Genomic DNA, 15,614 nt, shown 5'->3' with positions numbered 1-15,614 from the left:
TGGAAATTTCTGGAGTGTCCTCTGCAGACACAAAGCAATATTCTAGAACTGTGGATTGATATGAAATGAAAGATACAAAGAAAAGCTCTGTTCTGAAAAACAAAACCCAGAATGAATAAGTCATGGAGATCCTTTACCTCCGTAGACAGCCTAACTCCCCAGATGCTGAAAGATGGCATAGAGGAGGATGACACCTATTGTCCAGGAATATTTATGGGCGGGAGCAACTTGTTCCACTGAGTAGATTGTGCATTTGGTTCATGAGCAAATGTTGATCTGTCTCCCTAAAGGAACAAACCAGAGCGACCTGAAAAGAGGCAATGGAAGCAAATATCCAGCTCATGAGAGTTATCCAGGAAATGCGGGCAGAGATCAATAAGCTGGAGAAAGAGAATCAAGCCCTCCGGATGAAACTGACTTCAACTAGTCAGAGAACCCCAGGCTCAGGGGGAAAATCAGGAGATGAGAAGGAGGAGGAAGTCACAGACCTCGGTAAATTTGCAGAAGTGCCTGGACAATCTCCAGCAGCCCTTCATGGTGGTGTTTCCACTGGTACGACCCCAGCTGTGAGGGAACACCAAGGTACTGTACATCCATAGCTCTTCTGGGCAGTGCCCACCTTTGCAAATATCTCCTAAATAATAGGTTTATTGTGCCTCTCACATAACTGCGTAATTTGGTATTACAGTGGTGAGTTCCATCCTTTTTCTCCTGGTAGATTACCTTTGAATCCCTAGGGAAAGAATTTCTTTAGCATCTTCAAGCAATATATTTTAACAGCATTGAAACTATCTCCAGATAGTCCTGGAAAGATAAGGATGACAGATTTGTGGAAATCAGTCATATTAAAAGTAATGCTTTTTTTCCTTTCTTGATTTCAAGCATTTAAATGCTACATAATGGAACACTAAATGGGTACGTGTCAAATGGCGTGATCACTTATTAACCTAGAACAGTATTGCATAATAGTTAAGTATATGGATATTAGAATCAGACAAATACGGTTGCCAGTGATCTGACTCCAGTTGGCCATTTGATTTAGAGCTAGCTCTGAGAAATCTTTAACCCTCATTTTGTTCATTTGGAAGTGTTATAGTACCTACCTCACATGGTTGTGAGGATTGACTGTAATGATAAACTAAGTGCTTAGTATAGCACCTGGCAAACACACAACAAATGGTAGGTATTATTTCTTATCCGTATTTTACAAATTTTTTACTATCCTTTATGAACATATGTTGCACATAATTCAAATTACTATACAGGTTGAAGACTTCAAGAATAAAAGGCAATGATATATTCTAAAAGAATCAAATCTCTCACCCTTTATGGGAAAGAATTTTGACTGTGAGGACTATGCATTAAGTCAGAAATCAGGAGAGTGAAAAAATATATTCTACATTTAAATGAGTGCTTACCTACATACAATATATTCAAATAAAATTGATATACATAATTAAATACTCAAAGCGCTTAATATCCTCTGTCAAAAGATTCAGGCAATGCCATTTAGAGGTGCTGAACAGCTTGGCAATTGGACATGTTCTATTTCCAGCTGTTTTTTTCTGTTAAAGAGGTCTCTTTCTAGTATGGGTTCCTGTATTTCAAAGCTGGGAACAGATTCCAATCACGATCTTTTCCCTTGTTGTCAAGAACAACTCTGGATCTGAGTTATTCTGTCTGTTGGTTATTTAGTAAAACTGAAAGAGTAAACTATAAGGAAGTTAGACTTTCTCCTGGTGAAAAAAAAAAAAAAAAGATATGGACATGTGTAGTATATCCTTCCCCAGGCTTCCTCCACCTCTGAATTTTTGACATTTGGACTGAATACCTCTGTATTATAGCAGTTTGTCTTGGACATTGTAGGATGTTAGCAGTTTTTCCTGACTTCTAAACACTAGTAGTACCTGCCTCTCCCCCTTCAGTCATGACCATCAAAAATGTCTGCAGACATTCCAAATGTCACCTGGAAGACAACATTTCTCCCAACTGAAAACAACTGCCTTACTCCAAAGGTAAACAACTCCTTCAAATCTATTTTTCATGATCCTTATCCTAATGCAAAAGTAATTTGAGCCTCAGTACACCTAGTGCTTTTCTAAAACAAGCATTAAACTGGTTAAAGAACAAAGAGTATTACCTTTTAAACCCTGAATTCAGGGCCTGAATGCCATTTAATTTAAAAGAGGTTTGAATATTATTAAGAGCTAAATACACAACTGATAATATACATTTTCAGCAACTGAATGGTGACCTCCAGTAAGAATATAAGCATTAAGTTGGAAAAGGACTAGTGAAAAACATTTGGTGACATTTGGGGAAGTCTTGCCAGTTGCACCAATAAAGCAAAGAAGGAAATATGATTTAAATTTGTGCTTAGAAGCCCGGTTGAGTTAATTTAAGTGATATTTATGTGTGTCTTACATGTGATGTTCTATTATGAAAGTGATATAAGTAGAAGGAACATTGGCCTGAGCATGAAGACACCTGGGTTGTAGTCCCAGTTTTGTAATAGTTGGTCAGTGCTGGGTAGCTCACATAAAATTCCTGATCTTAGCTTTATCAAGTAAAAATGAATGGGTTAGATGCCTTCCAAGGCCTATTCCAACTGTAAAATTCTATGATTCTATGAATATGACACGTTTTATGATCACTCTCGTCATCTGTAAAATGGAGAAAGTGATAGAATCTATCTCATAAGGCTGCTGAGACGATTAAATGAGGTAGCACAAGTAAGACTCAGCATGAGTTACTTGGTAGCAGTTGTCATCATATCATTAGATAGGTTGGAAAAATATCATTTGACTTGAGTTTAAGGTTTTTATTAGCAGTCAGTAAGATATTGCTGATATCAATCAAAATTCATACTTGCAACTGAATGATAGAAATGTGCTGCTAGGGAAGAGATTTAGAGCTCATCCCCTTTTTTATACTTTTGAGGCTACAAGACCCAGAGAGATTAAGCAGCTTGTCTGATCCTCTTGAAAACAAACTAATATAAACTTATTATTTGAGAAGGAATGATATGAAATCAGAAGTGTGTCTCACTTTAAGAAGGAACCATTAAGGTGGGTCTGGAAGCAATCACTTGAGACTAAATTCTCCTGGAAATATATGTAAGAGTGTGCCAGCATTTGGTAGGTATGAAATCCAACCTGTCCATTCCAGGGATGTTGCCCTCACCCTGCCTGCCCTTTGTAATCTCACCTAGGCTCTTTTAAGGAAGAGATAATCTGCTACAAAGAAGATGCAAGAAGCAATTCTTTACAGGGAAACTCCAGCATTCCCTTCAATCTGCTCATACCCTTTGCTGGCAAATAAAGTGCATTTGAAAGCAATCTTTGAATTGGTGCTAATGACCCTGTGATGCTCTGTGGAATATTCTTTCCCTTTTATTGATAAGAAACTAAAGGATACAGATTACTTGTGATCCAGGGACATAAACCAAAAGCCTATATGCTGATCTGTCAAGCTGTAGTATAGGCCCCAAACAATAAACTTTGCTATTATAAATATAATTTCCTCTGCTGTATTTTCCTACCATTTGGTATAAAGATATTGTTTTTTTGTTTGTTTGTTTGTTTTGTTTTGTTTTGTTTTTTAGTACGTGGGCCTCTCACTGTTGCGGAGCACAGGCTCCGGACGCGCAGGCTCAGCGGCCATGGCTCACGGGCCTAGCCGCTCCGTGGCACGCGGGATCTTCCTAGACTGGGGCACGAACCCGTGTCCCGCGTACCGGCAGGCGGACTCTCAACCACTGTGCCACCAGGGAAGCCCTCAAGATATTGCTTTATAATCCTCTTAAACAGAAACTTTTATGTTTGTCAATAGTCATAAACTTGTTTTTAGATAATTATAAAAGTGATATATCATGGCCAAAGGAAGTGTTCAAAGATAATTTATGAATAGTATTTGCAGTTAATTACTTCAGATAGATTTGAACTTAAACTCTCCCACAAACTCTTGCTTAAAATATGACCTCCGGCTCTTCCAAACTATGAAAAGCCAGGGCAGCCTCCACTTTCTGTAATGGCTATATAATTTGCTGTCTGTGTTCTTCAGACATGGGCCACAAACTTAAAAAAGAGAAAATTGTGCTTCCAGCACTCTGAAAACCTAAACACGATGCTGCACTTTCTTATACTTTGACAAATGACAAAGCTATGATGAGAAAGAATAAAGATTCAAAAAACATTCATTAAGTGCTCCAGAAAATGGAAACCAACCCTTGAGGTCAGTGTCATTAACCTCAGGGGTAATAGCTAGGTGTCTAAGTAGAGGTTGAATGACAGGCCCCAGGTAAGTTAGCACAGTGTTAGAAGTGAGACACAGACAAACCAAGACTCCCTAAAATAAAGCTCTTTTATTCAAGGTGCTTTCATTACAAGGAATGGAGATAGGATTTACCTCAAGGAAAGAGCTTATTAGCAGACTTATGGACAGAAATTGGGTTGGAAGCCCTCAGAAACTAAAGCCATAAATCTCTCCATCTCTCTCAGGAGAACTCCTGTTTCCCACAGAAGGCATCTTTACTACTTCTTTTTTTTTTTTTTTAATTTTTTGGTCGTGCCTTGCAGCATGCAGGATCTTAATTCCCCGACTAGGAATGGAACCCATGCCCCCTGCAGTGGAAGGGTGGAGTCTTAACCACTGGACAACCAGGGAAGTCCCAAGGCATCTTTACTTCTTTCCATGTGTCTGCCTTGCTTTCATCTCTCATTCGACAGTCATCCTCATAACAACTGTCCTTACTAAAGCCAACACACACATTTCAGGGAGCAGCCAGTTCAATTATTTGTGGCTATTCAAGTGATGAGGGACTGTGGATGAGCACGTTCTTCTAGAATGAGGAGAACTTCCAGAACTGCATGTCTAGAAATTCATGTTCTTTGCATTTTAAAATCGTGTTTTATTATCTCTATATGTCCAGCTCTCTGTTCATATTCTATGTTCTCAGGAAGGTCTTCCCTGACCACACTATTTAAATAGCCTCCAGACCCCCTCCCTCATCTGCCTCTATCCCCTAGCCCTCATTAGCTTGATTTGTCTTCCTAGAACCTACCACTATCTGAATTTTATCATATATTGTTTGTTTATCACCTGTCAGCCACATGAGAATTTTATGCAGGCAAGAATTCTGTGTTGTTCACTCCTACTCCCTGTCTCTTAAAAAAACACCTGGCTCATGGTTGGCACTCAATAATTTCCAAATTAATCAATGAATGAATGTCTTTTATGCAAAAAAATTAATCTAAAAACAACAGCATTGGTTAGTTAGTTTCAATGAAGTATCTACTACCAACACAATCTTCCATTTGTGGAGGTCATTAAAAGTAGAATTTTTAAACTTGAATTTTGTGTCTCTTGTACAGGCAATGTTATGATTGTTAGACGCTATTCCATTTCCTCACCAACTCATTTGTTAGCTGTAAAAGATCCTTGGAAAGCTGGGGAAAAACATCCAAATCGTGGAATTCTAGAAGCTCAAAGAACAGTCAAATCACTGGCATGTTCTTCAATTAAGAAGCAAGACAACGAAGAAAAGATGTTTGCCCCAGATTCTTTTACCAGCAATGGTTCCAGCCAAAGAGCCTTTCCCAAGCATGGTTTTGGTTGCAGGTAATGTACAATCTGCCTCAAGATAGTTTATAGTTGAATGCTGTGATGGTTACTGAGACATTCTCCTGGATAAGCCAGGTCTTATCTATTGGAAGTAATAAAACCAAGTAGGCTATTAGGCCAAGATAACTTCCATCGTACTTATGTCTGTTTTGAGAACCAAAAGAAACAAATTTATGTGAGATCAAATGGTACCCACTAATAGATGCCTCTAATAAGTGGAGAACCATCAGGCTTCACATACTAATCAAGCATTAATTATCATACTCTGAGCTGGTCGCTGGGGATCCAAGATCCTGCAAAAGCAAAACGTTATGTTTAAAACTTTCATATAGTGACAAAGACGCACAAGTAAACTGAACACTGCAATAAAGAGTGTCTCAGGGAGAAGGCACAGTTACATTAGGAGCTAAACAGAGAATTCCTGTCTGAGAAAGAACTGTTCTTGTGGAGGAAGGTGCCTTCATGGGCTTATGTGAGTATAAGACAGGACTCTTTAGGCATAAGCCAAACAGGCCAAGAGACAAAGAGGAAACTGACCTGTCCTGCAAAATATGAATTGGTATTTAAGGAGTTATGAGCAGGCTGCAAATGGGAGGGACTGAGAAAATATTTGAGAAGTAGGCTGGGAATCTTTAAGAGGATAGTTGGCTAGTGGCCCTTGTAGTGGGTAAAGCCAAGGGCTCTTTCAGAACAAGATTGTCACTGTCAAGTACTACTGTGTTAGAGCATCACTTCCCCTACCCCACAATCTGCATTTCTACCTCCCAATAACCAGTTATGCCCTGACTATCAAAAGTATATACACATCTTGTTTATGTTTTCCTTTGCTGTGGAAAAGCTTTTAAGTTATGGTGCACCCAACATAGGAGCAAATCTATATATAAGGCAAATGCGAACAGACATAAAAGGGAAAATTGACAGTAACACAATCATAGTAGGGGATTTTAACGCCCCACTTTCACCAATGGACAGATCATCAAAAATGAAAATACACAAAGAAACACAACCTTTAAATGATACATTAAACAAGATGGACTTAATTGATATTTATAGGACATTCCATCCAAAAACAAGAGAACACTTTCTTTTAAAGTGCTCATGAAACATTGTACAGAATAGATCATATCTTGGGTCAAAAATCAAGCCTTGGTAAATTTAACAAAATTGAAATCATATCACATATCTTTACTGACCACAATGCTATGAGACTAGGTATCAATTACAGGAAAAAATATGTAAAAATTACAAACACATGGAGGCTAAACAATACACTACTTAATAACCAAGAGATCACTGAAGAAATCAAAGAGGAAATAAAAAATACCCAGAAACAAATGACAATGAAAACACGACGACCCAAAACCTATGGGATGCAGCAAAAGCAGTTCTAAGGGCTTCCCTGGTGGCACAGTGGTTGACAGTCCACCTGCCAATGCAGGGGACACAGGTTCATGCCCCAGTCCAGGAAGATCCCACATGCCATGGGGCAGCTGGGCCCACGAGCCATGACCACTGAGCCTGCGCGTCTGGAGGTTGTGCTCCGCAACAGGAGAGGTCACAACACTGAGAGGCCCGCGTATGGTAAAAAAAAAAAAAAAAAAAAAAAAAAAGCAGTTCTAAGATGGAAGTTTATAGCAATACAATCCTACCTCAAGAAACAAGAAACATCTCAAATAAACAACCTAACTTTACAGCTACAGCAATTAGAGAAAGAAGAACAAAAAAACCCACAAAATTAGCAGAAGGAAAGAAATCATAAAGATCAGAGCAGAAATAAATGAAAAACAAATGAAGGAAACAATAGCAAAGATCAATAAAACTAAAAGCTGATTCTTTGAGAAGATAAACAAATTTGATAAACCATTAGCCAGACTCATCAAGAAAACAAGGGAGGTCACTCAAATCAATAGAATTAGAAATGAAAAAGGAGAAGTCACAACTGACACTGCAGAAATAGAAAGAGATTACTACAAGCAACCCTAGGCCAATAAAATGGACAACCTGGAAGAAATGGACAAATTTTTAGAAATGCACAACCTTCCAGGAAGAAATAGAAAATATGAACAGACCAATCACAAGCACTGAAATTGAAACTGTGATTTAAAATTTTCCAACAAACAAAAGCCCAGGACCAGATGGCTTCACAGGCAAATTCTATCAAACATTTAGAGAAGAGCTAACACCTATCCTTCTCAAACTCTTCCAAAATATAGCAGAGGGAGGAACACTCCCAACCTCATTTTATGAGGCCACGAACACCCTGATACCAAAACCAGACAAAGATGCCACAAAGAAAGAAAAATAGAGGCCAATATCACTGATGAACATAGATGCAAAAATGCTCAACAGAATACTAGCAAACAGAATGAAACAGCAAATCAAAAGGATAATACACCATGATCAACCAGAGTTTATCCCAGGAATGCAAGGATTCTTCAATATATGCAAATCAATCAATGTGATACACCATATTAACAAATTGAAGGAGAAAAAACATATGATCATCTCAATAGATGCAGAAAAAGCTTTCAAAAAAATTCAACACCCATTTATGATAAAAACCCTCCAGAAAGTAGGCATAGAGGGAACTTACCTCAACATAATAAAGACCATATATGACAAACCACAGCCAACATCATTCTCAATGCTGAAAAACTGAAACCATTTCCACTAAGATCAGAATCAAGACAAGGTTGCCCACTCTCACCACTATTATTCAACATAGTTTGGAAAGTTTTAGCCACAACCATCAGAGAAGAAAAAGAAATAAAAGGAATCCAAATCGGAAAAGAAGAAGTAAAGCTGTCACTGTTTGCAGATGACAAGATACTATACATAGAGAATCCTAAAGATGCTACCAGAAAATTACTAGAGCTAATCAATGAATTTGGTAAAGTATGAGGATACAAAATTAATGCACAGAAATCTCTTGCATACCTATACACTAACGGTGAAAAATCTGAAAGAGAAATTAAGGAAGCACTCCCATTTACCATTGCAACAAAAAGAATAAAATACCTAGGAATAAACCTACCTAAGGAGACAAAAGACCTGTACTAGAAAACTTTAAGACACTGATGAAAGAAATTAAAGGTGATACAACCAGATGGAGAGATATACCATGTTCTTGGATTGGAAGAATCAATATTGTTAAAATGACTATATTACACAAAGCAATCTACATATTCAATGCAATTCTTATCAAACTATCAATGGCATTTTTCACAGAAGTAGAACAAAAAGTTTCACAATTTGTATGGAAACACAAAAGACCCCGAATAGCCAAAGCAATCTTGAGAAAGAAAAACGGAGCTGGAGGAATCAGGCCCCTGGGCTTCAGACTATACTACAAAACTACAGTAATCAAGACAGTATGGTACTGGCACAAAAATAGAAATATAGATCAATGGAACAGGATAGAAAACCCAGAGATAAACCCACGCACATATGATCACCTTATTTTTGATAAAGGAGGCAAGAACATTCAATGGAGAAAAGACAGCCTCTTCAATAAGTGGTACTGAGAAAACTGGACAGCTACATGTAAAAGAATGAAATTAGAACACTCTCTAATACCATACACAAAAATAAATTCAAAATAGATTAAAGACCTAAATGTAAGGCCAGAAACTATAAAACTTTAGAGGAAAACATAGGCAGAACACTCCATGATATAAATCACAGCAATATCCTTTTTGACCCACTTCCTAGAGAAATGGAAATAAAAACAAAAATAAACAAATGGGACCTAATGAAACTGAAAAGCTTCTGCACAGCAAAGGAAACCATAAACAAGATGAAAAGACAACTCTCAGAATGGGAGAAAATATTTGCAAACGAAGCAACTGACAAAGGATTAATCTCCAAAATTTACAAGCGGCTCTTGCAGCTCAATATCAAAAAAAAACAAACAACCTAATCCAAAAATGGGCAGAAGACCTAAATAGACATTTCTCCAAAGAAGATATACAGATTGCCAACAAACACAAGAAAGGATGCTCAACATCACTAATTATTAGAGAAATGCAAATCAAAACTACAATGAGGTATCACCTCACACCATTCAGAATGGCCACCACCAAAAAATCTACAAACAATAAATGCTGGAGAGGGTGTGGAGAAAAGGGAACTCTCTTGCACTGTTGGTGGGAATGTAAACTGATACAGCCGCTATGGAGAACAGTATGGAGTTTCCTTATAAAACTAAAAATAGAACTATCATATGACCCAGCAATCTCACTACTGGGCATATACCCCGAGAAAACCATAATTCAAAAAGAGTCATGTACCACAATGTTTATTGCAGCTTTATTTACAATAGCCAGGACATGGAAGCAACCTAAGTGTCCATCATCGGATGAATGGATAAAGAAGATGTGGCACATATATACAATGGAATATTATTCTTCCATAAAAAGAAAAGAAATTGAGTTAATTGTAGTAAGGTGGATGGACCTAGAGACTGTCATACAGAATAAAGTAAGTCAGAAAGAGAAAAACAAATACCGTATGCTAACACATATATATGGAATCTAAAAAAAAAAAAAAGTTCTGAAGAACGTAGGGACAAGAATGGAGTAATGACTCAGATGTAGCAAATAGACTTGAGGACACTGAGAAGGGGAAGGATAAGCTGGGACGAAGTGAAACAGTGGAATGGACATGTATACACTACCAAATGTAAAATAGATAGCTAGAGTTGCTTTGTTGTGTACCTGAAACTATCACAACATTGTTAATTGGCTATACTCCAATATAAAGTTAAAAAAAAAAGAAATATAGCTAGTGGGAAGCAGCTGCATAGCACAGGGAGATCAGTTCCGTGCTTTGTGTCCACCTAGAGGTGTGGGATAGGGAGGGTGGGAGGGAGACGCAAGAGGGAGGAGATATGGAGATATATGTATATGTATAGCTGATTCACTTTGTTATACAGTGGAAACTAACACACCATTGTAAAGCACTTATACTCCCATAAAGATGTTTAAAAAAAATGTATACACATTTGTCTCCTCTGAGGAGAAGGAGGAAAATCAAGAAATAGGGACCTGGTTTCATGATTAACTTATCTGGGGAAGAGAAAATGGAACAAATATAGTTGTTGAGAGAATGAGTTATCTAATTCATCAGTGGCAGGAAATCAAATCAAAGGGTAACCATAATTAATAGGCCTGCAAGAATTCTCATAAATATTGGAAAGAGCACTGGACTTCCCACTGGATGTGGGATACAAAGGCTGAGCCAGTTTTATTTGAATTTTACAAGGCAGGATGAACACTGTTCTTCATTTGTAGACAATTCTATTATAGGAGCAGAGAGAGGAACCTGGGTCAGGAAGGACAGGCAAAGAAAAATGGAAAAGTCATCCCGGTAGAGCAAAAAAGACAAGAAGATAGAAGAAATCATGACTACAGAGAAAACTAAAAGTAAGGAAATCAGTGAGGATGGAGAAGTTAGCAGGATCCATCATAAAAGCCCTTCCATGGAATGCTAGGAATATGTGCCTTACCATTAATTATTGGAAAACTAGTAAAATATGTCTTTATGAAAATTTTCAAAATACATAAAATTCAGAAACTAGTATTACAAATATCAGTGTATTCATCTGCAAGAGTTTTATCATATTTTATCCAGATATTTTTATATATAAAAGAAAAAATGTTACTAACAAAGAGAAAAGCCCTATATCTCTCTTCCCCTGTACTTCTGAGGGGCAAGTGTTAACCATGAGTTTTTTTTTTCTATCTTTTCAGTCTGTTTTTTATGCTTTCATTACCCACATTCATTCATTCAGCAAATACATCTTAAGGGTGTACTATGTGCTGGATTCTAGGCACTGAAGATACAGCAGGAAAAAAATTGTCAAAAATCTCTGCCAATGTGCAGGTTTTTCCTTTGTAACATAATGATCAATAAACATGAAAATACAGGAAGTGTATATTATGTTAGATGGTGTGAAAAGTAAACCAATCAAAGGAAAAATAAAGGGCTTGAAGAGCAAGCATTGTTGAAATTTTTTATGTCGTAGCCAGAAGATACCTCACTATTTGAATAAAGAAGGGAGAGAGAGAGTTCTAGGGATATGAGCAGGGAATTGGAGTGGGTAAGCGGGGGCACTCTGCAGGCATTGAGAACAGCAAATTCCAGAGGCCTGGGTGGGCCCATGACTGGTGTTTGAAGAAGGGCAAGGTGGCTGGTACTGAGTGCAGTGAAGGGAAGAAGTGAGACAAAGAGAGAAGGCAGAGAGCTAAGGGTGGTCTTTCATTCCTTTCCAATGATTCTGGATTTTCTCTAAGTGAAGTAGGATGCATAATATACTCTTTTCATTTATATATATATATATATATATATATATATAGAGAGAGAGAGAGAGAGAGAGAGAGAGAGAGAAAGAGAGTGAGAGAGAGAGCTCTGTTTTGAAAAGACTATAGAAAAACAATATAGAAAGCAAGGGGACCATGTTTAAGGCTAAAAAAATAATTTAGACAAGAAATGATTATTTCCTGGCCAACGGCAATAGCTGGATGTGGTTTCTAAACATTTGAAGATGGAGCCAACAAGATTTGTTAACAGAGCAGATGTGGGATATGGAAACAAGAAGTGTACATCCAACCATTGTGTGCCAATGGTCATGAGTTTTCAGAGAGGGAGGAGGGAAGAAAGGCAGAGATGTACCCTTTGTCTAAATAAAATTATGTATATATAATATACATTTATATAAAAGCACTAAATGTTCATTATTTTTAAATTGCTAATTATAAAATATTAATGTGATATGCAAAGTAAAAAGTATAAAAAGGAAAATCTTCCATAATCCCACTACCTGAAAAACCACCACTGAGATTTTAATGGATATCTTTCCAGGCTTGTGTTTACATAGTTTATAATTGTACAGTGCCTGTATTATAATGCTTTAGTTTTTGCACTTATACCATTACAGGCTTACAGACCTACAGTGCTAAACTGGGAAATATAGCAGTATTAATTTTCCCATTTCAATTTATATTATTTTCTATGGTAGTTTAGGGACCTAGCCAATGTTTATAATGTATTATTTTTCTGAAGCAAAATGTTTTCCAACTTCCAAGCTGCCAATGAATAAACTATTAGAACACAATCCATTTCTAATTTGGAATCTACTTTAATTTGAAAGATTGAGCCAATTGTAGAATTGTGTTAAAGCAAGAAAGTCAGTAACGGCTTAAAATCAACAGCTGGGTTCTGGGTTGGCATAAAACCCAGTAGATACAGAGAATTATTGAATAGGAATTAAGCTTTTTTTTGTAGTACTTTTTTATTTTGTCTTTTACTTTCTCAGGGGTTAACTAGTAAAGTAACAACTCATTACATTATTCCTCTAATTTGGGGGTAAATTCATTTCCTTTCTAATAGCTTTCAAAGACTCTTACAAAGATTTATCAAGAACCAATTTGTTTGAACTAGCTCTCAAATCAGTGAGACATTGTACCTAATTTGTTCATGAACTTTTCTATTATTGTACCAAGAAAGTATTTTACGGAATAATGCCAATGTCAATGTTTCTAAGAACCAATGATCTCCAGAAACTAGAGACTGGATTTTAATTTTTTCCCTAATTTTGACATAGAAACCCAATCTTTTCCTCCTGCATTCAAGAAAAAAAGAAAAAATAATCTCAGGCTGTTGAAAAGATTAGGGAAAAGGGTCCATATGGACAACTAAACTTAGACATGATATTTTACTGATAGGGTAAAACAGACACATTAAAATAAATACTTTGTCTTCTTTTCCTAAGCAAAGTGGTTAAGAAGACAGCCTCCGGAATCAGATCGCTAAAGTCCCAACTCCATCATTTGCACACAGCATGGTCTTGGACAAGTTATTAGTCTGAGCTGTGCCGTAGTTAATTCTTTTGTAAAAAGAGAATCATAATAACAGTTACCTCATAGTTTTTGTGAAGAATAAATGGGATAGTCAAGTGAATGCTTGCTAAGTTGGCAGAGCAGTTATTATTTTATTGATCCCATATAGAACTACTGGCCTTCCTCCCAAGGGAGGGAGCAGATGTGTTCCCCTAGATACAGGCCACTAAATGCCATTCAGTGAAATTATGATCTTATCTAATTAAAGAGAGAGAGAGATCAAAACTGGAGAAAAGGCAATAATTTTAAACACTGTTCTTTAGACTTATTCCTGGGAGAACTTTATCCTGGTTGATGTCAAAATTATATATAACACTGTTCAAGGGGAAAGGAGAAGTGGGCAAAATGAAAAGATTTAATCCCTCAGGTAACACTGGGTCACTGCTCTCACTTCTCTCTCCCTTCAGTGTTCAGGTGTAATGGATATTCCATTAATTCAAACTCCATCCTGCAGATTGATTGGGAATATAAAATAATTCCCTCAAACTTCTGCTTCATTTCAACTGAAGAGTTTTGATGTGCAGGACCATTTGCCTGAGAGAACATGATATCCTCCAACTTTAAACGCCAAGCTGATAATCCTCAGACGTACAGACCTTGCCTCAAAAATTTTAAATTTTAGTTTTATCAGCGCTATTCACTGGGTTTAATCAAAAGGCCAATTCCAATATTTTTTCATGCATTATTATTGAACAACTAAACCAAAAAAAGTATGATATACTTAAGGTGAACCTTTAACACTTTAAGCAATATTTGGTGACTTGCAAAAATAGTAAATGTTTTGTAGAAATAGTAAGTGTTTTTGCATAAAGGCTCACTAAAAAGTTTTACTTCTCTTTCCCTATTCTGCGTTCTTTAGGGACAAGATAAAGACAGTCAGTTTCCTGTTACCCATGAACATGTCTTCATATTCCAAAAACTCAAGTTCTTTGAAATACTCTCCAAATAAGACCACAAACCAGCTAAGTGCCATTACAGAATAGTATACATAAGGTGGTGAAATTTAAGAAACAGTTGATTTCCAACATGTGGGAACACCGAGGCCTGGCTGGGTCAATGTCCTCTCCTGCAAAGACCTCTGGCAAGGTGCTCAGTAAGATATACAAATATTTGGCGTTGGGTCAATAGAGTTGTCAGTGGACTTGGCCAAGAAATGGAAGCCATTACTTTATGTTGTTGTTGATGGGTGCACAGTGGCTGTGGAGGTCTCTCTATGCAGCATGTGAGCAATTAAACGTAATTAAATTAAATTGCATGCTAAATGTTTCGTATCTGTGCTATGCTATCAGGAAATGCTGCTGTTCCCATTATGTGTCATTCTCCAGTTGAAACTATAACAAATCTAGAAAAAAAAAAAAGTTCTATTTCTGACTATAACATAGAAGCCACAGTGATTATCCTTATAGTTAATTTGTGTGTTGATATTTCACTGACACAAGCTCACTTGGTCTTTTAATATCCCATGTTACTGGCATGTAGACACAAACACAGCAAACTCCCACAGCGTATATTGTGGGCTCAGAGTAACTGTGGGCTGGCTAATGGCAAAGACACTCATCCTGGTTAGAAGGAGAGAGAAGAAGGTTCAAATGATTATTACTTAGGGGTTGAAAACCTCAGAACTCCCTCAAATCCTGAACTTCTAGTCAAGAGACCATCTCCTCCTCCAAGTTTACAGCAATCATGTTCTAATACCAGTATGCCTTTTAAACAAATATCTTATGTTAAAATCTCCAGAGTGTTAAAATGCAGATCTGGGGGCTCCAGACAGGAACAAGACAAGAAATTCACATTTTAAACAAGCCTTCCCAGGTGATGTCTTAAACAGCTGTGATTACTATCCTCTATTGTAAATACCAAGAATCATGGGGTGCCCCAGATCTGAGGCCAAGCTGAAGAAGCCAGGAAGCAAGGAAAGGGTATGAATGGTCCAGTCTATTTCTAAGAGAGGTTTTTAATAATCACAAGACAGACTCCTGGAAGGGAAATGGATGAATCAATGAATACCCTGAGGTAAAGGTCACATAATGGGTCAGATGCTTCCTTTATTTATGATATTCATTTAAGATTAACAATGTCCTCAACATTATAACA

General features: G+C 37.2%; 1 protein-coding gene across 1 annotated transcript; it reads left to right on the top strand.

Moving 5' to 3' along the window:
- Positions 1–320: 320 nt before the first annotated feature.
- Positions 321–14,503, top strand: CCDC195 (coiled-coil domain containing 195; the record flags this gene model as incomplete). Its single annotated transcript, XM_081242369.1, has 3 exons — positions 321–582; positions 5,373–5,619; positions 14,380–14,503. 3 exons carry the CDS (start codon positions 321–323, stop codon positions 14,501–14,503), a joined length of 633 nt encoding a protein of 210 aa, XP_081098495.1.
- Between the last annotated feature and the right edge of the window lie 1,111 nt (positions 14,504–15,614).

This window comes from Mesoplodon bidens, assembly GCF_964165515.1.
Source record: "Mesoplodon bidens genome assembly, chromosome: 8".
NCBI classification, from domain to species: domain Eukaryota; kingdom Metazoa; phylum Chordata; class Mammalia; order Artiodactyla; family Ziphiidae; genus Mesoplodon; species Mesoplodon bidens.
This window is presented reverse-complemented; position numbering and strand designations above follow the sequence as displayed.